We start from the raw sequence: 26718 nt of genomic DNA, 5'->3' as shown, positions 1-26718 counted from the left end.
CAAAACACAACTCATCAGGTGGGTGGCCCAGTCTCTACTAGTCTCAGACGGGCTCGGGCTTGGCCCGGCACGTCCTGCGCTGCGGGGGGAGAGGCGGCGCTTTATGCGCAGAGTTGGACCGGTGCCTCCCCCTCGTCAGCAGGTCCCAGAACAGCTGAGCAGGTCCGCGTTGCACCCTGGTCAGTGAAGTCCTTAGGGAGGATTACAAACGGGCGGCAGCAGAGTAGCACCTCCAAGTCAGGCGTTGGCGGGTGTCAATACCCACAGACAGTCAGCAGGCTCACGGAAGGAAAAGCAAAGTGGCAGGATAGCGGTAACAGGGACCCACGCTGCGGGGTAGAGGCGACGCTTTATGCGCAGAGTTAGACCGGTGCCTCCCCCTCGTCAGCAGGTCCCAGAACAGCTGGGCAGGTCCCCGTTGTACCCTGGTCAGTGAAGTCCTTAGGGAGGATTACAAACGGGCGGCAGCAGAGTAGCACCTCCAGAGCAGGCGTTGGCGGGTGTCAATACCCACAGACTGAGTCAGCAGGCTCACAGATGGAAAAGCAAAGTGGCAGAATAGCGGTAACAGGGACCCCTATGATTTGCTTTAGAACAACTCGATAATAAAAACAAGGTTAAAAGGCTGGTCCTGGTGACGATGCTCAAAATCATTCAGTTATTAAGGAGCGTGTCTGTATCGCGTTGAAACAGAGGTGGGCGTGGGGGAGACTTGCACTATCGCTCCCCTAATGGACACAACATCCTGAGGTATAGTGGGCAAAGGTTGTCTGTACCTGGGCCGGTTGTGGTAGAGCTGTCCGTAGGGTTCTGTACTCTTGTTGTTACGAGTCCTCCCGGTCTACGTCCTGTACCCTCGACCAACCTCGCGCTCCGCTCCTTCGCTTCCTGCTCCGCAGCTCTATATTCATAAGCACTCTAGCGCGTTACCCAAACAGGTTCATGTGCAGCTTTTGTTTTCTTGTCTGGAGGAGTGAACGAACACCAGGGATGCAGCATGACAAAGCAGCAATCTGGGATTTTCTCATGCCCCTACCCCTTCCGAGCACAATACAGGAAGTAAGAGCAGCAGTTAAGGGACTGGCACGAGGTAAAAATCCAGGAACTGATGGGCTCCCAGTCTAGCTTTAAATCTCCTACGTTGAGGAATTGGCTGCCAAATTAGTGGCACTTAACGCTGCCACCAGAGCAAAGGGCTGCCTCCCTGGCTCCACCCAAGAAGCTCTGATAGTAGTACTCTTAAAGCCTAGTAAACCGCCACATGACTGCAGGTCCTATCTGCCTCTGTCGATGCTGAATCTGGATTTTAAGATATTGAGTAGACTTTTTTTTCCACTACACTCCGGCCGTATAGGACTAAACTAATAGACCCCGACCAGGCTAGATTAATCCTGGGCATAACACTGCTATCAGTATACAGCGGCTGCTGTCGCTGCTGGAAGCTATTGAATGATAGTGAGGTGCCAGCTGTATTTGCTATAGATATAGAAAAGGGTTTTGACAATCTTGAGTGGAGCTTTTTATATGGGGTAATGGAACACATGCATTATATGGGGTAATGAAATACATGCAATTGGGGAGAGGCTTCCTAACATGGGTTCGATGGCTTTACACGCTTGCTAGGGTCCATACAGGCCACACAATATCAGAGAGGTATACCGTGGAGAGAGGCATGAGACACGGATGCCCCCGTATCCATTAATTTTCACGCTAGCCAGGGCCGGACTGGCCGTAGCGGGCATCGGGCAATCCCCCGGTGCGCCGCACGGGTGGGGGCCGGTTTTGGGCCTCTGGGGGCCGTTTTTGTTACAGAGCCGTTTTTGCAGCATAGCTGCAAAATCGGCCCTGTAACAAAATCGGCCGAAAACCGGCCCTGGCAAAGACCTCGGCGGCACCCCCAAGCCTCGGGGGCGGCCGAGCACTTTGCCAGGGCCGGTTTTGGTGCCCAGTCCGGCCCTGCCGCTAGCTATGGAACCCCTGGCCAGAACAGAGTCGATATCAAGGTATACAACAGGTGCCTATTTCCATCATATAGCACTGTATACGGATGGTTTGTTGATCTTCATCCGCGATACAAGAAATGATTTGCCAGGAGCTAGGGGAATGATGAAGTTCGGTGCCCTTTCAGGCCTTAAAGTCAACTGGCAGAAATCCACTGTGTTCCCGACGACAGGGGACCATGACTCGCCGGAGGATTTAAGAACCTTGCAGTGGGAAACTCGTTGCCTATCTTATCTGGCGGTTAGGATTTTTCATTTGCTTGAAGGGAATTAGACCAGCTTTTAGATCGTTGCGTTTGACTGATTTCCATGGAAGAAGAGAGACCCCCAGCTACTACGCATCAGGACTCACCAGCCTCGAAAGTTATCTACCTGAGACCCTTTGATATCGAACGGCCCCCATCTAACTCTAGTGCTTCTCTGACCTCCCGCTTTTATGCATTGCAGTCTTTTCTTCTGCCCTTGGTGATTGACGTACAGCTTCCTTTTGACTTCGTGTCTGGAGACCCTCTTGTTGTCCACATTTGACCGGTTTAACATTGGAACTGGGCGGATTTTATCTTCATTTCATTGTACTTCTGACCATCTTGAAGTCAACCTGATGTATGACTAAGTCTTTGGTCTTTGCCTGCTAGTCCGTGCCATCTAAATCATGTTTATATGCATTGATACATTGTGACAAAGGAGCCCTCTACACCACTTTCTATATATATAATTGAGAAACTCTGGATGGGATCTGACCACCTCATGAATTGTACCTTCTGCACCCTGACAACGGGACTGTTGGTCTTTAAGTCCACTCCGAAACGCGCGTTGGCGCTCCTTGTTTGTTGTTCTATCATGATGTTTTGAAAATATTTGTCTGATTTTTGTAACATTGGTCTGTTGGATGTATTGTTGTTGTTTTTCTTTACTGGGGTATGTTTGGTGTGTCTGTGAGTTGTGGTGTTGTCATGTCTGTGATGATTTTGTACTATGTCATAGTGGGGCTGCTCGGGTGATTTTATGTATAGGAATGATTAAGATTTGTTATAATTGAATTTATATATACGACTCCCCCAAAAAGTTTTTGGATAAAATAAATTGAGAAAATAATTTTATCTGTGGGACAATGTTGTTCTTATTTTTGGATGTATCCCCTACATATTACTTAATGGATAGGGAGAGGTTTGTTATTGCTCTGTGATTTTCCCTGCCTTCCTCTCCCTATATTTTGATACCCAAGGACCCTCTTCTGTTATTTAGTATTAATAAGTACTTCCATACAGATGATGCAGCTTGGTGTGGCGAGGTGGGAGCTGAAATTCTACATACGCTGTAGATTTACCCACCACTGAACCGCTACTGGGAGTAGATCTCTAAGGTGGTAGCTAAAGGCACGAAAAAAGATCCCCCTGCTCCCCAGCCCATTGTCTGCTGGGTTGGTTCCCCCATACCTCTAAAACCAAGGTCACAAGCAAATTCCAGGAATTAGCCTTCCTGCTGGCTAAAAAGGAAATTACAAGGCATTGGAAGGCCCCGGGAGGACCCAGAGTAACCGCATGGAAGAGGGAACTAGAGAGATCGGCAGGGTATGGGGGGGGGGGGGGGGGAGTGCTGTTAAGAGAGGCTAGATTAGCGATTGGTTTGATTGAGGTGGCCAAGGGCTGGGAAACTCTAGTGGACAGTTTAAAGGATCCAGAAAATGCTGCCTCGGAGCCCTCACTTTGGGGCTCACCGGTGTCTGTAGATCCTTAACAGACAATGCACCTTCACTATAAGCCTTGAGGGGGGATAGCGTCCACTATGTCATGTTACGGGGTGAGAGTTATAGGTCCAGTCAGTGGTTCAACCCCAGACCAGGGCTTCCTCAATTAGAGACATTGATACAGCAACAAGAAAATACACAGCTGTGACTCAGGGAGGAGTTTACAGTTATTTTATATAGGGTGGGTTGGAGACTACAGACTTTTGCTAGTAATAATGACTCTGGAATGTTATGCTCAAAGAGTAAAGTCTGTGGAATTTGAAATGCGTGACAATATAAAACAAAAATTCTAACCACCCAATCTGATGCGGTTTCCAAGTGTAAGCAAACGCCGTTTGAAACCGGATCAGATACAATTTGTTAACATGGAAATATTTGCAAATCATTGCAGTGTGGTATGTATGTAATGTTTTCTATTGAAACATCTCACAGCCAATTAATTACATTGGAGTCTAAGATCTGCAAATCGACCATTGTTCACGTTTGACAGTGTAATGATTAAGAGGACACCATGTGGTGGGACCAAACAGGCACACAATAAAAAAAGTTTTATTTAGAGGAGCTATCCAGTGAAGAGAAAGAAATTCATTACTTTTACACTGTTCCTCATCACTAACAATCACCATCAATAAGCATTCTAGGGTGCTGCTTTGTTTGAACCATGCTCCTGTTTTGAGATCTGTTGTGACATCATTCACTGGATGGCCCCTTTAAGCATGCGTCCTCCGTTATAGTGAATTACATCCAATATAGTCGGACTGGGCTTCAAACCTAAAAGGCTGAAGTACTGTGTCATCACTTTACTTTTTGTTACTTTACTTAAAAGAACGATAACCTGAAACAATTGGAGATCAAATGTGTGTAGCAGTATATTAATCGAAGAATAGTGGAGACAGACCATTGTCAAATAGTTTTTATAGTGTATGAAATCTGTGGGGCTGCCATGTGGCCTCACATGTGGGTACCACAGATTTCTTCTTGGATTGTGTGATACTGGGGTTGATGACACAGTTGGCAGAGAGGCTCTGTAATTTGTTCTGACACCATTCTACCATAATCCTGTTGTCTCCAATAGGGCATTGTTTGGCATTTGAGTCAATTGATGACACGCTTTGGATGGTTAATTTGGGAAGACAAAGTTGATTGAGCCAGTCAGTGTCCTTACTGAAAGCTGGAGTGACTTTTGGGCTCTGCCATTTGTGACACCCGGAGCTATTTGGTTTACTGAGTTACACTGGAATTCTTAAAATTTGAATACTGACCCTAACATTAAAAGTACTAATCCCGTTTTGCACAAGGAACCTCTTTAGTCACTTATTCATTCTTCTGATTCCTTGAGAAAATGTTCCAATGTTGGCTGCCGTTTATACTTAGACGATTCTCTTTGATCCCACTGCGGCTTACCATCTGGAGGATGTAGGGGAGAGACAGCCCTGTTAGCGTGCAGGCTGTTTGAGGAAGTTAGAGACTTTGCTTCAGATTGTCCATAACATGCATCACTGTCCACATCTCCCACCTGTCTCTTATGTTTTTTAATGTAATGGAGGCCATTGCTAATGAACAGTACTGCACCATTCGTCTGGGCCAGCGAGAAGGAGAGGAATCTGGTGCTTTACATTTCAAATGGTAATGAAGAGAAAAGCCCAAGCATAACTGCCAAGGTTCCAGATTGCTATGTGTGACTCTTTCATAATTTCAGTGTAATTATGAGTGACATATCAACGTCTAGGAGTGACACGTTCTCGCAAGCAAAATCATGCAATAAAGACGAAGGAAACCTATAAATACCAGAAATGACACCCATATGATTGAGGGGAAACGCTAGGAAGAACTTGAAACAGGTACAAAACAACTGATGTTTGCAGCAGTTTGTCAAGGTACACTAGTCTCCAGCTGGAGCTTTTACACCCAAGCACACCACCCCATCTCCCAGCTCAGCCGCAAGTGTGGCTGGAGAACAACAAGTAAAAGGATTGCCATGGCTAAAGCAAAAACCCTCTGAGCTGCCTCCATAAAATACGGTTTGTGATATTGTAATGTGAAGGTACACATTCTTTGGTGCAGGCATGTTAACTGTCTGCACTACTATATGGTGAGAAACAACTCGTAACTGCCACCCACAGCCAGCAGCCGGGCGCGAAGTGTTTAGCAAAAACGAGTCAACCCAAGTTTAAAAATGAACTCTAAGCGGTCCACCCAGGTCGGCGCACTGCTACCTGCAGCCCAGCTTCTCAGGCAGGGGCACAGATGAGCTGCTTAAGTAATGAGTTAATACACTAACTCATGCACTTGACAGCCGCGGGCATTGACTGGGGGCAAGAGGCTGCGGCACACACTTAGCTGGACGGCAGCGTGAGTCACTGCATGCCACATCATGTCAAGACTCTCAGTAATGGGCTCATGAAAACACACTGAGCAGACTACATAGGGCCGCCCGCATCCGAGTCCTCCTGGCCACAACGTCTCCCTTTGCAAACTCGCTGCCCGGGGTATTCAGGCTCAGCAGCAGCTGTGCTCTGGGCTCCACGTGGGGTTCTTGAATTTAAATTACAGCGCGACAGTATGAGCAGAGCTATAGCCTCTGCAGTCCCTCAACTTATTTTCAAAACTGCAGACACCTGCTCATGCCACCGCAGGCAACAGCAGAACGTAACCTCCTCGACCTATCACTGTCTCATTCACAACCTGCCTCGGGTCAGCTTGATGTCTTGGTAGTGGTTATTAGGTGCTGCCTCGCCTGATGTCATTGAGTTAGACGCGCTGCAGTAGTGCCGACCGTCCAATATTGATAGATAGTAGTGCGTGCACTCAGCCAGCCCCCAAGCCTGCAGGGAGCAGCGCGCTAGCTGCCCCAGTTTAATAGTTTCACTCAGCACAGCAGCTCTAAGTCTTGACGGCCGAGGCAGGCGCTATGCACAGGCGGCGCTATGCTTTTTATGCATGACATCGCATTTCAGTGTGGTGATGCGGATCACCACACTGAAATGGTTCGTCTAACGCCTGATGCGCGGTACTTGGCAGGGCTGCCCAAGGTAGGGTTTGATAGTGATTTGGCCAGAGAAGTTTTTCACTAGGTTGAGACTTCACAAAAAAAAAAAAGAAAGTTGCTTAGCAATTTGATTTTTAAATGTTGCCTGCAACCTGCTTTAGTTGTCTGTTGTCAATAACCTCTTGTCTACAACACCTAGTGGGCAATAGGTCAGCCTTCTTGTGATTGGATGGCTCTTGTCTATCTCAGTTCAGTGCTCCTTATTTTCCTACATATTCTTGTTTTATTGTCGCGCCCCTAGAGCATAGCTTTTATTTCTAAAGATTTAGATTGGATGAATTGTATCCTTCCACCCTAACATCAGGCATCCATATTGCATTTGAAATTTCAAACTCCATGGAAGTGCATGGATTTCATCACTCTCATCAGTGTCCTCTCGTACGGTACTGCAGTTTTACACCACAAGGTGAGCTGTTATTTCCCCCTTCGTTGTCTTTTTTTTCTTTCAGATTTTTTAAATTGCTTTTGCAAGAGCCTGGGAGCCACAAGTCTACTAGATCGCACCCTTCCCTTTAGTTACGCTGCTCCTCCACTTCCCAATGCCTGATATATATATATATATATTTTTTGTTAAATATATTTTTTGCAGGAGCCCAGACAGTGCTCCCAAGGCCACTCGCTACTCTGCTTAAATTGCAATCCCAAATTTCCTAATTTACTGTTCCAAAACAGCAAATCGTCCTTCTTTGAACAGCAGATTAATTATAAAGTTTCACCAAAAAAAAGAATTCTAAGATGCCCTCCATGTGTGACCACACCTCAGCGGCCATTTAAAAAATATTTTTGTTATTCTTTAAAAATAAATCCAAGAAGGTTGGTCATTTTGCAGGTGGGGGGGTAAAGTACCGCTTAAGCTGAAAGTTCTGCACCTACATTTGGAAGGCGACACCTTCTGGCTTTGTTTCCTTTTATAAACCTGTCCCCAGCTGATCTTATGCTCTCAAATTTTAAAATTGTTATAGTCTATAACTGATTACATTGAAGATTTAGGGTTACAATTTTCTCAAGATAACCATAATTACCTTTTTGGTTCTTTGTCAACAGTGTCTCCAATAATTTAGTAAGCACCACAATAAAAATTAACAGGAAAAAATGGTTGTTTAATCAAGTTAACAAAGTAACCATGAAGGGCTATGTTGCACAGATGTTTGCCCTACAGCAAAACGTGTCGCGATAATGCTTGTTTCATGCATGTTAATCTGAGTTAACCATTGTCTCTCCTAAATTAGTACAAGAATTTCAGAATCCTTTGATAAATCGGACGGTGAGCTAATAAGTTACTAATAAGTGACTGGTTTGTCATAGCTTCATTTGGTAATACCTACTTAAAATGTGTGATATAGCCTTTGTAGCATTCTTATTGACTCTAGTTTGTTGCACATAAAAAAAAAAACTACAATATATGTAAACCACTACCGATGTGGAAACACCGAGGCCTGAAGCTTGGAGAACCATTTCCATAAGCATATTTTAGGAGAACCTAGTTGTATGCTTGAAAGTTTCTTCTCTGACCGACGTTGTGGGCTAAACCTTGGTAAGAATGTTATCACAAATGCTGTCTTGTATTGAATAGTGTTGCTGAACCTCAAAGGAGGTATTCACGAAGATTGGTGACTTGGATTGCTTTCTGACAGAGGTGTAGTGTATGAATTGTTGGTGCTCGGTCTGCATGAACTATGGTTGAATCCCAGTACTTATTCTTATACATAAAAAATGGCATCGGAAGCAGTGAAATAAAAAACCGTGGCATTCAGTTAAATAGGGAGTATATAACATAGGGGAATGATTCAGTTTAGGAATCCAGAGGCCGAAATCAATATACTGGCCGATACGTAAACAAAATACCTCTGGCACCATTAATCACAGTGTTCCTTTAGCCACATCAGTCCTTTTAATTGACTATGGGCATCAACTCATAATTTTAATTTTTCATCAAATCTTTTTTTCTCATGAGACATTTCCTTTATCGAGTGTATTTACACATCTCCTACCTTTATGACATTTAGAACATTGATATACAAAACATATACACATTTATATTTTTAGACAAGCTCTCGACTAATTAAACAAACAGAAAAGACATATTCTACATTTTTTGACATTACACACCATATATACATTTTCAACTAATATTGAAAAGGTGTTTATCTCCCTTTTTTTCTTAATGTTTTGATAACGTAATGTTTTTGGGACCATATAACCCTTGGTCGTTAAGATGTTTTAATTTGTAAAGTCCTAAATGGGGTCGGAGAGTGTTTCCAAAAGCTAGTATAGAGGAGCGGAATTTAAACCGCTGAGCAGTCCATATTGGATCAATCTCTTCTTTTTCTAGTTTGCTCCGAACCGCTATATGATTAGTGCCAACGCGTTTCAACCTTAGAAATTAGGACCAAAGAAGCTCTGTTCTCATTAAGGTCTTCTTCAGGGCTAGACGTATTTTTGGTAGGACATCTTTTCACCTAAAAAGATGACATATGATGATTTTTAGTGTGTATTCTTACATAAAATGGACAAACTAACTTCTGCATTGGTATTTACTCATGTACTGAGTTTTGCTTAATACAGGTACAGAGACTTCCTGCCTGTTTAAATAGATTTCAAAATCACTTAATTAGATCTGAGCTCCTTATCTTATATGGGTGTTTCCAATGATTATAGTGGAGTTCATACACCTACCTGACTATTGTGTGTAAGGTCCTTCCAATGTGGTGTTTCTGGGGCTCTATCCTGCATTTCCTAGTGGATTAAACAAAAAATATCATAATCCGTTCCTAACCTCTTTGTTCTGTGAAGCTAATTACTTCTCCTGTGTTTTCTGTGTTACATGCGCTCTGCCATTTTTGTATCAGTTATAACCTTCGCACAGGTCCTAAGCGTCTTTTATAAAAGAATGTAAACTGATGCTTCTTTTCTCATCTGCTTTGTTTTTTTGCAGTGGCGTACATTCTCACGTATTGAGCGATATGTAGGGGGGTGCTTATGTACATATCATTCGTACCTTGACTTAAAGTGGTTGGCTACTTCAGAATGCGCAGCGTATTCACGTACTCCCACTTTTCTTTGTCTATAGTAGCGTGCAGTCTCGCTCTAAGTAATATGAGAAAGCGGTATTTGTGTCCGCACCCGCTCGTACCTTTACTTCAGAATCTTGTTGCTTCAAACGTGCAGCATCTTTGCATACTTCCACTCCTTGTCCGATTCCTTCACCTCTCGTTTCCACGTTTGGTGTGGATGGCGTAGTCCGTGCTCCAACGCCATTTGATGTTTTATTCATTGTCGTGGCGACGCCTAGCGTACCAACATAGATTGTTCTTAGTGGTTAGTTCCTTCCCCGCGTCACTGGCTGGTGTGACGTATTGTATCTGTGCTTTTTTTTAAAGAAAGTTTCTTTATTTATATATTAAGCATTTACATGGATGCATATATCTCCCATGGTTTTCTTGTACTGGTTAAATGCACGTTTGTTGATTCGTGAACATTATACGGACATACTTGGCGAAAATGGATGTACCTCCCATGTTTTCACATCATAATTGGATGCATGCGCACTTTAAAAAATTGTTTGATGATCCAGCATTTCCATGAGGTTTTCCTACATTATCCCGTGCTTTTTGTGCGTATTATTATTCGCTATGGTAGCACGTTGCACTCTGTCTTGGACTGGTCTGATTGGACAGCACGTCCTAACAGCACTGTCTGCTTTTTATAGATTTCGTACTGGGTGTCTGTGAAAGCTTTATTGTTTTTTGTTTTTGGGCAAACTCTGCATCGGTGCTGCAGGGCGCCTAAGATGCTTTGTTTAGGTAAACCTTTTTATCAAGGATGTGAATTGCAGGGGTTCGCCTTTTGGTTGTGTGCGGATGTAATTTATCATAACTTTAATAATTCTAAATTATTTTCATGCAGTTTTTGGGAGATCAGTCAAGTGTATACTGTTTTTCACAATTGCTGGCAGGTCTGGCGGAATTCATTTAGTTCATCAAACGCTCAACCGCAATTTGTCAATTCCGACATTTCGTTTAGACCGCTTTCAATTGTGCCCAAAAATGTAATGGTTTTTGCCTCAACTTTGGAAAGGACATTGTCAATATTGCTTCCAGTTATGACGTAGCACAGTCCACCTCATATCGCTTGGACCATGTCCTTTTTCTGTGTAATGAGCCACCATGGGTGCACTAGGGGTCTTGCATCTGATGCGAGAACGATGTTGTGAAATTCGTTGTTTTACAGGCTGGCTTGTTTTTCCAATGTACGCTTTAGTGCATGGACAGATAACACAGTATGACATTGTGGGTATTACAGTTCGTAAAATCCTCATGTTTGATGTATTTGTTGCCATATACGAATTTTGTTCCTTCCGTAGTGCTATCGCAGGAAACACAGTTGCCACATTTTCTGTGGCCTCTAATTGGTGGTAGGCCCAACATTGTTCTTAAAGAGTTGTCTTGTTTTTTGATAATGGTGTTAGCTCTTAACAAGTTTGTCTTTTATACTTCTGTTCTTCTTTAAACCGAAGATTGGTGTCTGTGTAAAAGGTGTGAGACCTTTTACCGTGTTCCAATTCTTTCGAACAATTTTTTGTACCTCATTAGTAATGCCAGAAAAAGTAGTGACACAAACTAAGGGAGTGTCTTCCTTCCTGTTTCGTGGAGTAAGCAGTGTGTCACGGGGAGTACACCAGGCCCTTTTCATGGCCCGTTTGAGGAGTTTTTTTGGATTATTCCTCACAGTCAATTTTTTTATAAGTTCTGCGGCATTCTCAAAGTAGTCTTCCTTCTTTGTGCAGTTTCTCCTTATTCTAAGAAAATGGCTCAGTGGTAGATTTTCTCGGAGGTTACGTTGGTGAAAGCTAGAGAAATGCAAGAAAGTGTTTGTCCGTCTTCTTTGTGTATAAAGTGGTGTAAAGGTGTCCTTCATGTTTTATTATGAGATCCAAAAAGTTCATTTCTGTCTTACTTGAACTTAATGTGAACTGTATGTTGGGATTCCTATTGTTCAACCAGATTACGAATGTGTTTAGTTGTTCCTCTTTTCCTCTCGATAGCATAAACACATCGTCGATATATCGACGCCATATTTTAATGTGTCCATCTTATGGATTGTTGTTATATATCCACATATCTTCAAATAAGGCCCTAAACATTATGGCCATTTCTGGTGCAAAAGGACATCCCATCGCAGTACCCATAACTTGCAAAAATTGGGTGTTGTTGAAGGTGAAAAAGTTATGTTTCAAGCATATCTCTGCCAGTTGTCACAGAAATTCGGAGGGTACATTGTGAGGTCTCACGTTTTTCCAAAAAGGCTTCAAGTGCCTCTAGACCTGCTTCTTGAGGAATGTTGGAATAGAGACTCACTATATCAAGAGTCACCAATATTTCATTTTCTTCCTCAAATGGTTGATTTTCCAAGAATGTAATTGCTTGCATAGTCTCTTGTATAGCTTGTGGTGTCACATACCAGAGGTTTCAAAAAGGTGTCAATGCTAACACCATTATCAAAAAACAAGACCACTCTTTAAGAACAATGTTGGCCCTACCACCAATTAAAGGCCACAGAAAATGTGGCAACTGTGTATCCTGCGATAGCACTACGGAAGGAACAAAATTTGTATATGGCAAGAAATGCATCAAACATGAGGATTTTGCGAACTGTAATACCCACAATGTCATATACTGTGTTATCTGTCCATGCACTAAAGCGTACATTGGAAAAACAACCCAGCCTGTAAAAAAACGAATTTCACAACATTGTTCTCACATCAGATGCAAGACCCCTAATACACCCATGGTGGCTCATTATACAGAAAAAGGACATGGTCCAAGCGATATGAGGTGGACTGTGCTACGTCATATAACTGGAAGCAATATTGACAATGTCCTTTCCAATGTTGAGGCAAAAACCATTACATTTTTGGGCACAATTGAAAACGGTCTAAACGAAATGTCGGAATTGACAAATTGCGGTTGAGCGTTTTGGATGAGCTAAATGAATTCCGCCAGACCTGCCAGCAATTGTGAAAAACAGTATACACTTGGCTGATCTCCCAACAACTGCATGAAAATAATTTAGAATTATGAAAGTTATGATAAATTACATCTGCACACAACCAAAAGGCGAACCCCTGCAATTAACATCCTTGATAAAAAGGTTTACCTAAACAAAGTATCTTAGGCGCCCTGCAGCACCGATGCAGAGTTTGCCCAAAAACAAAAAACGATAAAGCTTTCACAGACACCCAGTACGAAATATATAAAAAGCAGACAGCGCTGTTAGGACGTGCTGTCCAATCAGACCAGTCCAAGACAGAGTGCAACGTGCTACCAAAGCGAATAATAATACACACACAAAGCACGGGATAATGTAGGAAAGCCTCATGGAAATGCTGGATCTTAAAAAGAATTTAAAAGTGCGCGTGCATCCAATTATGATGTGAAAACATGGGAGGTACATCCATTTTCGCCAAGTATGTCCGTATAATGTTAAAGAATTGCGATTCTCCTATTACCATGACCAGAGAATCTGGATTTCATTAAAGACACGGAGGCTGACATTATGCATTATCTTTTTAATGCAGCTTCAAGCACAGCCGCCACTAGTAGTTACATCACAAAGAAGAACATCAGAACAACAAGAGTATCCAGGCAACGGCAGCACAAGGATCAGCCTCTTTTAAATGCGATGAAAAACAAGGAAGGAGAAGAAGAAAAAACTTCCTCCGTGACAACGAAGTCCAAAAGTTGGTGACATCCAAAAGAAATAATCCATGGAACAGAGCAGGCAGGTAACTGCAGTCCAGTCAAGACGAATTATCTGAAAAGGTAAACAAAATTAGGAAAGGTACATATCACCCTATGAAGGGGAGAGAAACAACGGATGTTAAAGAAGGCAAAAGCCACAAACAAAATTGCAATCAAGAATAAAGATAGCAAAAGCACAAAGGCAATAGTAGTCTAAATTAGAAAATGAAAGAGTAATGTAATAAAAAACAAAGCATTAAATAATGCGAAAAAACAGGAGGCTAAAATCCACCCTGGGAAGGGAGAGGTGGGATAATGTCAGCCTCCGTGTCTTTAATGAAATCCAGATTCTCTGGTCATGGTAATAGGAGAATCGCAATTTCATTACAAGACCGGAGGCTGCCATTATGCATGTTGGTAGTCAGCGAGAACTACATCTGATATGTGTTCGACAGGTTTGCAGTAATGTCTTGCAAAGGTAAAGGAGCTCGACCAATCAGCTGCTTTTAGGATGTCGTCTAACTTGGCTCCTTTCCAAAAGGACTGACTAGCCATAGCTCCCCTTAAGGAATGAGCTTGAAATCTAGAAAGATCGATGCCTGACAATTGCATAGCTAATTTAACCCATCTAGCTATTGTAGTAGAAGAAACAGGTTTAAAGGGTCTGACGAAAGAAAGTAGGAGTTGGGTCACGCCAGGAGAGCGAAGAGGGGTAGTCCTTAGATCATATTCTCTCATGCAGTCGACTACACATAGCTTCTTGCAAGAGTCAAATCTAGGGTAAAAAATCATATCAGACATTGTTTTAGTTCTTCTAAGAATATCAAATCTGACGCCAAAGGCATCATAGGATCTGTTGGATACCTCTAAGGCTTTAACATCCGAGACCCTACGGCAGGAAATAAGGCAAAGGAGGGAAGCTAGTTTGACCGAGAGAAATTTGTTGCTTAACAGACTATTATCCGGCCAATTACAAAAAAGGTCAAGAAGTTGTCTTACATCCCAAAGCGAATCATATTTAGGCTTAGGAGGTCTCTTAAGCCTGATACTTTTCATAACTCTACAAATGATTGGGTTCTTGCCAATGGAACGATCATTAAGGAGGGAATGACCAGCGGAAATGGCCGACCTATAACAGTTAATGGATCTGTAGGAAAGACCTCTGTCAAATTGCTCTACCAGGAAATTGGTTACATGTACAATAGGGGCCTCCACGGAATCCAGGTTCCTTTCCATGCACCAACGAACCCATCTTTTCCAGATTCCGTTGTATCTAGAATGGGTACCGGGTGCCCAGGAGTCCTGGAGGAGAGATGAAGCTTGCGCCGAAAGTCCAGTGATTTCGTTGGCTCGCCTGACACTTTCCAGGCAAGAAGGCTCAAAGTCCCATTCAGAACCAGGGGATGATCGAAATCGTTTCTGTCCTTTAGGAGGTTTGGAGCAGCTGGGAGTAGAAAGGGTTTTTTGTAAGCTAATTCCAAAGTTGACGGGAACCAAGCTTGGGACGGCCAAAAAGGTGTTATTAGGACTATTGATAAGCGTTCTGTCCTCAACTTCTGGAGGACACGCTGGATCAATGCAAAGGGGGGAAAGGCATATCCCCGAAGGTCCTTCCAGAGATGGAGAAAGGCATCTACCGCTACGGCCCCCGGGTCTGGGAGCCAGCTGAAATAAATTGGAAGTTGTGCTGTGAGTCTGCTTGCGAAAAGGTCTATTTCTAGGGGACCCCAAATAAGGTTTAAATTGTTGAATATTATTGGATTTAATTTCCAATCGGTATGATCTACGAGGAACCTTGAATTCCAATCCGCACAAACATTTTTTAGGCCGGGTAGATATTCTGCTTTTAGGGAGATTTGGTGTTTTAAACAAAACATCCATAATTTCTTGGCCAGGTTGGAGAGGTCCGGAGACCGTGTTCCTCCTAAGCGATTTATATAAGCAACGGCCGATATGTTGTCCATTTTGAGGAGGACTGATTTCCCTTGAAGGGATTCCCTGAAGCTCATTAGAGCATAAAGACCAGCGGTGAGTTCCAGGAAGTTTATATGGAGGCAGCTCTCCGAGTAAGACCATGAACCCCCGGTGCTTTGGTTCTGAAAACAGGCACCCCAGCCATGAAGGCTTGCATCCGATTCCAGAATCAGGTCCGGAGAAGTCCCAAAAATGGCCTTCCCGTTCCATGCGTCCAAATTCTCCAGCCACCAAGAGAGTTCCTCCTTGGCCTCTGGGACCAGACAAATTTGGTCTCCGTACCAAAGTCCGGAACGTAGGGCATTCCCTTTGAGTCTCTGGAGAGCTCGGTAATAAAGAGGGCCAGGGAAGATGGCTTGGATAGATGATGAAAGGAGGCCCAGAAGTCTGGCTAGCCCCCGCAAGGTTAGGAGGTTTGACTTTAGGACATGGCGTATTTCCTTGCGAATCTTGGATATCTTTTTCTGAGGGAGTAAAAGCATGGACTTCACAGTGTCTACCGTGAAGCCGAGGAATTCTAGAGATCTGGAGGGAGTCATGATGGACTTCTCCCTGTTTATAATAAACCCTGTGCTTTCTATCAAATCCATGGTAGATTTTAAATCCTTCAGGATCTGTGAGTTGTCTTGGGACATGATTAGAATGTCGTCCAGATAAATTATGAGGCGGACACCTCTTTCCCGAAGGAACGTGGTAATGGCCTTCATGACCTTGGTGAAACACCACGGGGCTGATGATAGGCCGAAGGGAAGGGCTTGGAACTGATATAGATGTTTGTTCCAAACAAATTGAAGAAAAGGTTGGGATTCCTCTGCCATAGGAATAGTGAAGTAGGCGTCCTTCAGGTCTAGTTTGACTAGCCAGTCCCCTTCTAAAAGCATGTCCTTGAGGAGATGGATACCTTCCATCTTGAAATGATTGTAAGTGACAAACCTGTTCAAGTTCCTTAGGTTTATTATAGGTCTCCAGCCTTTGTCCTTCTTTTCCACGAGGAAGATATTGCTAACGAAGTTTAAGGAAGCCCAAGGAACTTCTCGAATCGCACCTTTCGTTAACATAGAAGTTACTTCTTCCTCGACAATAGAATGTTGTTCCCGAGTCAAGCTTAATGTTAGAGGAATTGAGGACTGGAACGGTTCCTCCGTGAAATCTATTCTGAAACCTTGTACAGTCTCTAGAACCCAAGGGTCGTGTGTAATTTGCTCCCAAACGTGGAAGAAAAACCTTAGGCGACCCCCTACTTTCGGAATTAAAGAAGAAGAAAGAAGAGAAGGAGTACTCACTTGTTGGATTTTGATTGGAGATGCCTCTCGACCTGAAGTTCCTTGAACGGAAGGAGCGGCCTCGTTGAGGGAAGAAAGAGGTGTTGTTTTGTTGATAACCTCGACCGAAACCTCTTGACCTTGAAAAGGGTCTTTGAAAGAAGCGGCCAGCAGAACGACCCCTTCTGCCGGCCCTCGCAAAAACATTAGAGTTAAACACTCTGCGCATGTTGGCTTGCGCTCTATCCAGAGCAGTAAAGGTAGCCACGTACTTCCCCAGGTCTTTGATCATATCCTCGCCAAACAACAAACCATTTGGATTAGAGGAGGACTCTTTCTCCGCCATATCGCAAAGTTTTGGGTCAATCTTAGAGAGGACTATTTTCCTCCTTTCTGTATTGAGGGATGCGTTGGCATTACCCAACAAAATAAGTGCTCTTTGACTCCAACCTCGTAGGAGGTCAATATTAGGTTGAATCCCTTTGGTATAGCTTTCTTCGATAAGATCAATCATACGGCCTAAGGGGCCGAGCATGTCAAGCATGCGATCTTGGCAAGTTTTGAGGGAACGTTCAAACCCTTTTCTAGGGTCTCTGCCCAATTTAAATAAGAATTTAATTAGCTCTGGGTCAAGGTTGGGGGTAAGGCAAATTTTGTCCTCAATGACAGGGCGTGGACATTCGGCCCTAAGAAGATTTCTTGCCTCTCTTTCCAAGGGGTGCTTAACCCAAGTTTTAATAAATTTGGCTACATGATCTTGGGGCCACCACTGAGAGCTTCTAGGGTGTTGAATGTTATCGGGCGAAAACATTTCTCCACCGAGGGGGTCAAGAATAACTTTTTTAGAGGAGGAGGGGAGTTCCTCTTCAGAAAAAACGGGGTCAAAATCATCCTCATTTTGATCGAGATCCAAAATATACTCGTCAAGTGACTCATTAGAGGGTACGCTAGGCAAGAGAGGGGTAGCATTGCCATTAGGGTATTGTGAGCCGCATAGGGCATCCCAGTGAGGTGTGTCATTGTTGGCACAACGATTTTTTGGGGCGCTTAGGCCACCCGTAGCATTTGAGGAGCTTAGTCCTCCTTCTGGTTTCGAGGCGCGTGGTCCTCCCAATATAAATGAGGTGCTTTGACCTCCCATACTTCCCTCATTATTTAAGTTGTTGCATTTCTTGGTTCTTTTACCCCCAACATTAGGTGGATCGTTGGACTGCGCTCCGAGGAGTGCGGGAGGTCTCTTACCTGCAACAATCTTATCGATAGTCTCCCTCATGCAGGAATGAATCTCCTTATGGATCATTTTTTTGATAAGATCCTCTTTGTTAGAGGGAGCGGGTGTAATAATTTGAGGGTCATCAGAGTCTGACATATCAGACATTTTTTCCCTCTTTCCTTTTTCTTTTTTTTTTTTTTTTTTTTTAGGTCACTTGGAGTATTAAAATTAGAGGAGTAAGTACAATTCTGATAAAAAACTGATGAAAAAAGGAGTAGAGTAGCTGTAATAATGCAGGACGAGGCTCAAGACAGGTAAAACGAAGTTCCCAACTGTCGAAAGGCAGTGAGTTGCTAAGAAACAGCATAGTGAGGGGTCGTTGCTAACGACTTTCCTCTAATCGAGGGAGCAGCGAGACGAACGCGCTGTCCCTCATCTCTATTTCCATTAGTATAAAAATAATAGCGAAGATAAAGAAAGACAGAACGTCCTGCAGCTTAAACGTTGAAGCTGCGGGAGATCGCGGAGATATGAAGAGATCAGCAGCGGGAGATCGCGATGTCACGAAGACATCGTTGCAGTGGGTGAAGTCCGGAGTCGGGCGGGTATGGAGGTATGGGCGGGTATGCAGCAAGTGGCATACGGAGGGAAGAAGCTAAGAGGTAATGTCACCGGGAAGGCGGTCGGGTGGAACGCGGAGTGGGGGAGCATATCTTAAAATCGCTCCACGAAGTAGCTAAGCACACTCTGGACAGTCTTATTTTAAAAAACGAACGAACGCTATAGATACCTCTTCTTTTTTTTTTTTTTTTTTTTTTTTTTTTTTTTTAAAACGAACAGCACGGGAAGAGTCGTAAAACTGTAGTGGACCGACTCAGTGAACGATTACAAGGAACAAAGGGTGTAATGTATCGGAATAAAGAAACGATAAAGATAACATCAAAATAAGCTTAAATAACGTGCAATCTTAACGAAAAAGCAATAACATATTCCATCTTATAAGGAAATCTTAGTAAAGACAATAACATATTCTATCTTATAAGGAAATCATAGTACAATTAATCAAAGAAGGTTAAAAGGTACATGGAGGAATGAAAAAGGCAACTTATCTGACTTGAAGCCGCATTTAAAAGAGGCTGATCCTTGTGCTGCCGTTGCCTGGATACTCTTGTTGTTCTGATGTTCTTCTTTGTGATGTAACTACTAGTGGCGGCTGTGCTTGAAGCTGCATTAAAAAGATAATGCATAATGGCAGCCTCCGGTCTTGTAATGTCCGTATAATGTTAAAGAATCAACACACGTGCCTTTAACTATTACAAGAAAACCATAGGAGATGTATTCATCCATGTAAATGCTTATTATATAAATAAAGAAACTTTCTTAAAAAAAAAAAGCACAGATACAATACATCACACCAGCCAGTGATGCGGGGATGGAACTAACCACTAAGAACAATCTGTTGGTGCGCTAGGCGTCGCCACGACAACGAATAAAACATCAAATGGCGTTAGAGCACGGACTACGCCATCCACACCAAACGCAGACACGAGAGGTGAAGGAATCGGACGAAGAGTGGAAGTATGCGAAGATGCTGCACGTTTGACGCAACAAGATTCTGAAGTAAAGGTATGAGCAGGTGCGGACACAAATACCGCTTTCTCATATTACTTACAGCGAGACTGCGAGAAGTGTGGCTCAATGATTAGAGCGGCAGACCCTGATGCAGAGGTCTAGCCCGGGACCAGGGTTCAATTCCCCGCCTCGGCGGGTCTTGGGCTAAAAAATTCCACGGACCTGATAATTCTCGCCTCGGTGCCATTCCAATCATGGAGTCCCACTCTGCAACTCTGGGCAATAGCTTGCTTAATCTCCACAACGGCCCCCACAACGCTAAGGATGCCTGGCCTCCACCTTGGGGGTGCCCAGGAGTGGACGCCTCGCAGGGAAAAGCCAGGATGGGTTCCACAGCGGTATTCGTATAAGCGCCGAGAGGCCTCCGGATAGTCGTGCGCTATACAAGTATCCATATATTTACATTTACTATAGACAAAGAAAAGTGGGAGTACGTGAATACGCTGTGCATTCTGAAGTAACCAACCACTTGAAGTCAAGGTACGAATGAATATGTACATAAGCACCCCCCTACATATCGCTCAATACGTGAGAATGTACGCCACTGCAAAAAAACAAAGCGGAAGAGAAAAGAAACATCAGTTTACATTCATTTATAAAAGACGCTTAGGACCTGCGTGAAGGTTATAACTGATACAAAATCGGCAGAACGCATGTAACACAGCAAACATAGTAGAAGTAATTAACTTCACAGAAGAAAGAGGTTATGAACTGATTATGTTATTTTTTGTTTAAACCACTAGGAAACGCAGGAATAAAGCCCCAGAAACACCACATTGGAAGGACCTTACACACAATAGTCGGGTAGGTGTATGAACTCCACTATAATCATTGGAAACACCCATATAAGATAAGGAGCTCAAATCTAATTAAGTGATTTTGAAATCTATTTAAACAGGCAGGAAGTCTCTGTACCTGTATGAAGTTAAACTCAGTACGTGAGTAAATACCAATGCAGAAGTTCGTTTGTCCATTTTATGTAAGAATACACACTAAAAATCATCATATGTCATCTTTTTAGGTGAAAAGATGTCCTACCAAAAATACGTCTAGCCCTGAAGAAGACCTTAATGAGAACAGAGTTTCTTTGGTCCTAATTTCTAAGGTCAAAACGCGTTGGCACTAATCATATAGCGGTTCGGAGCAAACTAGAAAAAGAAGAGAATGATCTAATATGGACTGCTCAGCGGTTTAAATTCCGCTCCTCTATACTAGCTTTTGGAAATACTCTCCGACCCTATTTAGGACTTTACAAATTAAAATATCTTGAGGACCAAGGGTTATTTGGTCCCAAAAACATTACGTTATCAAAACAATAGGACAGAAGGGGAGATAAACCCCTTTTCAATATTAGTTGAAAATGTATATATGGTGTGTAATGTCAAAAAATGTAGAATGTCTTTTCTGTTTAATTAGTCGAGAGCTTGTCTAAAAATATAAATGTGTATATGTTTTGTATATAAATGTTACCAGGTATTGACAGGTTGAGAACCTGTATGCAACTGAGCACTGTTCACAAAGTGTCCTTCCTGACACTGGTTTGTATGAAACTTTTGTTTTTAATTTTCAACGTTAAATCATAGTTTACTTTGCACTTTTGTACGTGGTTATTAAGTATAACAGTTTTCAAACATATGACAGTTTATCCCAATACAAATTAATGTCATTTGTACAAGAATAGCGTGGTTACACTCAATTATAACTTTGATACAATCAATTATGCATTTGTTACCAAATCATGTGTATTAGACATGTTGCATTAACATAAGAGTTTATACACAGCAGAAAAATTTATTAAATGCCCAATGCATTTCGGAACCAGCCGGTTCCTTCGTCAGGGGCCAATCTGAAAAATAAAGCGAACCATATTTCTAGTTAGGATCATGTGTTGAGGGCTCGGTCTCAATAACTCTGATACTGGACAGACGTATTTTACAACAAGTTACCTGTTTGGCTGTGTAATTGGATGTTCACTGGATGTGAAAAACGTATGTGTCTAAAAGAATAAAAGGGTAGACCGGTATGTATTAGTGCAAGTGATCAAAAGTGAGGTCCTGATGTAATGAAGCGGAAATGGGTATCAAGTTCCAAAAGAAAAAGGTCTATTCATACCTTGAGTGAGTTCATCAACTGTGTAGCTGTAGAGAAAATGACAGTACCATATTTAAACTGATAACGAGTTAAATAAACACAACTCTACGTGCATGCTGTGTAGAATAACACGCAAGTGAATTTGCCTATATACGAGTTTTGTTCGTACCTTAATGGCGATATTCGGCTGAGAAACTGTTGGAAAAATAAATAATGATGCCGCGTGTGAGTTTACAAGCAAAATATAGCGTGCATATCATTCAGATTTGCACGCACAAGGACATTGCCATTAGATTTTAGAACTAGTATCTTACCTTCGTGGATACGATGGTAGACTGCATGTAAAAAAGAGAGAGAAAAGAGAAGACCGAATATAATGAGTACGTAAGCGGGGACGTTAACACGCTGCAACAATAGTCTAAAGGTTCCGAAGATGCATCGTGGAAGTCTCACCTGAGAATGTTTCATGAAAGGAATAACAAACGTCTCGGGATTGCCAGTGAACACGTCTTGTGCGTGCAAATCTGAATGATATGCACGCTATATTTTGCTTGTAAACTCACACGCGGCATCATTATTTATTTTTCCAACAGTTTCTCAGCCGAATATCGCCATTAAGGTACGAACAAAACTCGTATATAGGCAAATTCACTTGCGTGTTATTCTACACAGCATGCACGTAGAGTTGTGTTTATTTAACTCGTTATCAGTTTAAATATGGTACTGTCATTTTCTCTACAGCTACACAGTTGATGAACTCACTCAAGGTATGAATAGACCTTTTTCTTTTGGAACTTGATACCCATTTCCGCTTCATTACATCAGGACCTCACTTTTGATCACTTGCACTAATACATACCGGTCTACCCTTTTATTCTTTTAGACACATACGTTTTTCACATCCAGTGAACATCCAATTACACAGCCAAACAGGTAACTTGTTGTAAAATACGTCTGTCCAGTATCAGAGTTATTGAGACCGAGCCCTCAACACATGATCCTAACTAGAAATATGGTTCGCTTTATTTTTCAGATTGGCCCCTGACGAAGGAACCGGCTGGTTCCGAAATGCATTGGGCATTTAATAAATTTTTCTGCTGTGTATAAACTCTTATGTTAATGCAACATGTCTAATACACATGATTTGGTAACAAATGCATAATTGATTGTATCAAAGTTATAATTGAGTGTAACCACGCTATTCTTGTACAAATGACATTAATTTGTATTGGGATAAACTGTCATATGTTTGAAAACTGTTATACTTAATAACCACGTACAAAAGTGCAAAGTAAACTATGATTTAACGTTGAAAATTAAAAACAAAAGTTTCATACAAACCAGTGTCAGGAAGGACACTTTGTGAACAGTGCTCAGTTGCATACAGGTTCTCAACCTGTCAATACCTGGTCTTGTTTACAGTAGGAGAGGACAAACTCCTACAGAACTGATGCACCACTGTCTTCTTACGATTGATAATTACCGTTTATCTGTTCACAACTAAGGAGTGCTCTCCCCACACAAAAATTGTATATAAATGTTGTCATAAATGTAGGATATGTGTAAATACACTCGATGAAGGCAATGTCTTGAGAAAAAAAGATTTGATTTAAAATTGAGTTGATGCCCAAAGTCAATTAAAAATACTAATGTGGCTAAAAGAACAATGTGATTAATGGTGCCAGAGGTATTTTGTTTATGTATCATTCAGTTAAATAGGTACACCTATATATGCAACTGAAAACTGAGTGAAAGTTGCCCAGGTTGGCTTAACTGCTTGTAAATTTTAAACTTATGCACTCTTCTACGAAGGTCCCGTGTGTAAGCCTGAAGTGTTACACATAAATGTGATGCTCGAACATTTCACAGACCCTTCGTTTTTCATTCATTTAACCGTCGCCTACATGAAATCTGGAAATGGTATCAATTCAGTGTAGATGTGACTGATGCGGTGTACTAACAACTGTAAGTCCAAGCATGCTCAGAAGTACACCTACTTATTCCTGTTACTCGTTTTTATTTTATCACACAAATGGATTCTTAGAATTTACTGTGAATTCCGTAGTGTTACTAGTGCGTGTGTATATGCCTTACTTCTTTGACTTTGAATTGTCCTTAAAACCGAAAGATTGCATTCGTACGTTTTTCCTTCATTTGGCAAACGTTTTTCCAGTTGGAGAAATCCATTTCCCTACCACCAAAATCCAGCTAAGCGGCATATTTTTAACCTATTGTAAGCGCCAACTGGGGCACAATAATCAGCAGATCATTGCTTCGTAAATCAGGACTAGACATTGGCAAAAGCAAGTTGAGGTTTGTAAGCATTCAAGCATTACTTTGGTAAAGAAGTAAAAAAAATAATAATAATCCACCAACTTTGCCTTCGCATCTACTGGACTAGAACCCAGTGGTAAAGATGGGAACTTCACATATTCGGATTCGAGTTCTTTATTCCTTTTTTAAAAAGTAAACTCCTACATTACTGAAAAACAACATAACAGATACATAAGGTTTTTTTGAAACAATTGTGTAATTGTTTTTTTATTTTATTTTTACACTTGAAGTGACATGCATCCCCCCATATATTGATGCAACTTGTGGCATCTTTGAAATGGTACAAACCTGTAACAATGTTTTTGAGAGGAATGATTGTATTTTAGATTTCTGATATTCTCATTGAGTATCTTGATGGTCATTTTGTATACAATGTTTGTTTGACAAGAAGCAAGACATGGTATAATAATCTGAAACGCAGACACAGGTATTATCTAATGAAATTTACAAAATCCACACAACTAGTTTAAAAGCTACGAAGTAAGTTTAACTTTGTTTTTCCCATGTTTATCCTCAGTATACGTTGTAGAAGAGCGCAGAAGAGATGAATCCGGGGAAGGTGCCTGTCTAACCGCCTGCTGGACAGCGCTCTGTTGCTGCTGCCTCTGGGACATGCTAACATGAGTTCTGATCGAGCCCTGCACGCCAATACCTCGTCAATCTACAGTCCTATGCATCCAGATCTGATTTTTGTTAATGTTGTCTTTCTACTACTGTTAATTAGAGCTTTTTGCCAAGACAACATCACTTGTATTGGTTATCTTTAAATGTGTGATGGTACATGCCTCTCCTGATTGAGGCCATCACTTTTTTAAAGTATGTTTCATAGCTTTTTGTTGTAAGAGAATGTGCTGAATAATTTATGATGAAAGGTTTCTGAAGAAAACAATTATTTATCCTTCTATCGTACTTTCTTAAACTTAAATTTGCTGTAATACTTTGTTTATTGGCCAATGCTTAGATAGAAAAGTAGACGCAGTAAGCTGTAACTGTTTTATTTATTAAGTTTAATTAAGATTAATAAAATTCGAAATTTGTCATCTTTGTGAGTAAGCCAAATGCTTTGCTGCCGAATTTAAATTGCCTAAAAGTGCATCCTGTTGTAGTACTTTCCAGTACTGTAGAGGCGGCACCTACCCCAGGTGGTGGGCGTTTCAAGAGCTGACAAAAGGCAATTAAGGCCCACCAAAGCAATAAGACAAGACTGCAGGCCACCATGTTCCAGAACTGTGATCAGAGGCTTGGTTTATGAAAGGTACTGGTAGGACTGATCTTCCTGTGCCTAAATGCTGGTTGATCTGGGATACATTTTCATTCAGTTAATGCAGATCATGAAGGAGGAAATCATTTAGCATTGATACAGCAATTTAGTGACTATATTGCTTCATGCTTTGACTAGGGAGAGATACAAACTTTTTTTAATGTAATTGAGACAAAAGATTTTAGGACCATGGGTTAATCAAGGAATGGAAGATTTCCATCTAGTATAGAAAACCTGGTTATAGTGGTGTCTTTGTATGTGTAATGGCTCATCACGATAGCCAGTTTCAGAGAGGCAGGCATTAAGTGATGCGATTGGTTTGCTTTTCCTCCAAATCATGTTTGCAATGAGTATTACAAAATTAATTTTGCATTAGTAGTCGTGCTCTATGCTACAGTTACTTTGCTAGATGGAATAGTAGTAGTGTATCTACTGGAAGATCCTAGTGCTTATTTAGGTAGGAGGTGATCTCTGTACCTTCAGTGAAATCACTGCTGCTGAAGACATTGAAGCTTAGCTATGCGGGAAAAATGTTTAATGTGCCCACTTGGCTAAGTTTTTTGTTTTTCAAAACTCTGAAAGCTGGAGTTTGTTAGTGGAGAAACCAAAAAAGAAGTGCTCCTGGTGCACCAGCAGAATTCGTCTAGCACATGGGTGTAATTTCTTTGATATCGTGTTTGGAACTACCAGGCTTTCCCTAGTCGTTTGCAATAGGAACCGTGTTATCTGAGGTGCATTGACAAAAGGCCCAGTGGTGGTACGGCCATCTGTTAGAGGTTTCTACTAGCGAAATCGAAATATGACCCTTAACAGTTTAGCAGCATAGTGAGTGATGCAGGAGAGCAGAAGAAGCTGTGTGAGCAGATGTAGCTGTGTGAGCAGATGTAAACTTCTTAAGACTCTGACTGCCTTACCATACCAGTAGCAGGAGGTGATCTCCCATGCAGTTTTTCTTTAGCCCTTGAAGAGTTTGTTTACACCTTACACCCAATTCCAGAGTGCTTCCTCATTACTCCCCCACACGAGGGCACCAAACTAGTCATCTCCTCCAACATCCATTGTAGCAATTTTTTCAGATGCAGGGATTGCCATATTGAGAGAAAGCATGAAAAAAAATAGAGGAGAACGACTTCTGTACTGGGGGGTGGCACTTAAACCACTACATGCTGCAAGAAAAATGTTTTACAATATGGTAGCAATCTTGCTGTTTCATTATAAATTTATGACGTTATTTTCCACAAAAATTGGGGTTGTGATGTATTAGGAAACAAATTAAGGTTGTGGTAGTAAACCACCAGTTCTATAGTGGAGTTAATGGATTTCAGTGTAGCTTCTTAGAAGTTGAAGCAGACACTCTGGAAAGTTTCTATCAGATACCATTACCCTACATCACTCGAACATCAAGAACGGAAAGA

At 42.0% G+C, this 26718-nt stretch overlaps 1 protein-coding gene across 3 annotated transcripts in view; it reads left to right on the top strand.

Annotated features, from left to right (window-relative positions):
- CYSTM1 (cysteine rich transmembrane module containing 1) overlaps window positions 1-25082 on the top strand; it is a 167431-nt gene extending 142349 nt beyond the window's left edge. For 2 of the 3 annotated variants that reach the window (XM_085617906.1, XM_085617905.1), the window contains one exon: window positions 24560-25082. In XM_085617906.1, the coding sequence (XP_085474032.1) occupies window positions 24560-24666 (107 nt within the window). In that variant the 3' untranslated portion in view covers window positions 24667-25082. Of the gene's footprint in view, window positions 1-20360; window positions 20422-24559 lie in introns of all 3 variants that reach the window. The other variant, XM_085617907.1, reaches the window with a different exon arrangement.
- The last annotated feature ends 1636 nt before the right edge of the window (window positions 25083-26718 follow it).

Source organism: Triturus cristatus, chromosome 7, assembly GCF_964204655.1.
Source record: "Triturus cristatus chromosome 7, aTriCri1.1, whole genome shotgun sequence".
Classification (NCBI taxonomy): domain Eukaryota; kingdom Metazoa; phylum Chordata; class Amphibia; order Caudata; family Salamandridae; genus Triturus; species Triturus cristatus.
The sequence above is the reverse complement of the archived record's forward strand: the minus strand, read 5'-3'. Positions and strand labels throughout refer to the sequence as shown.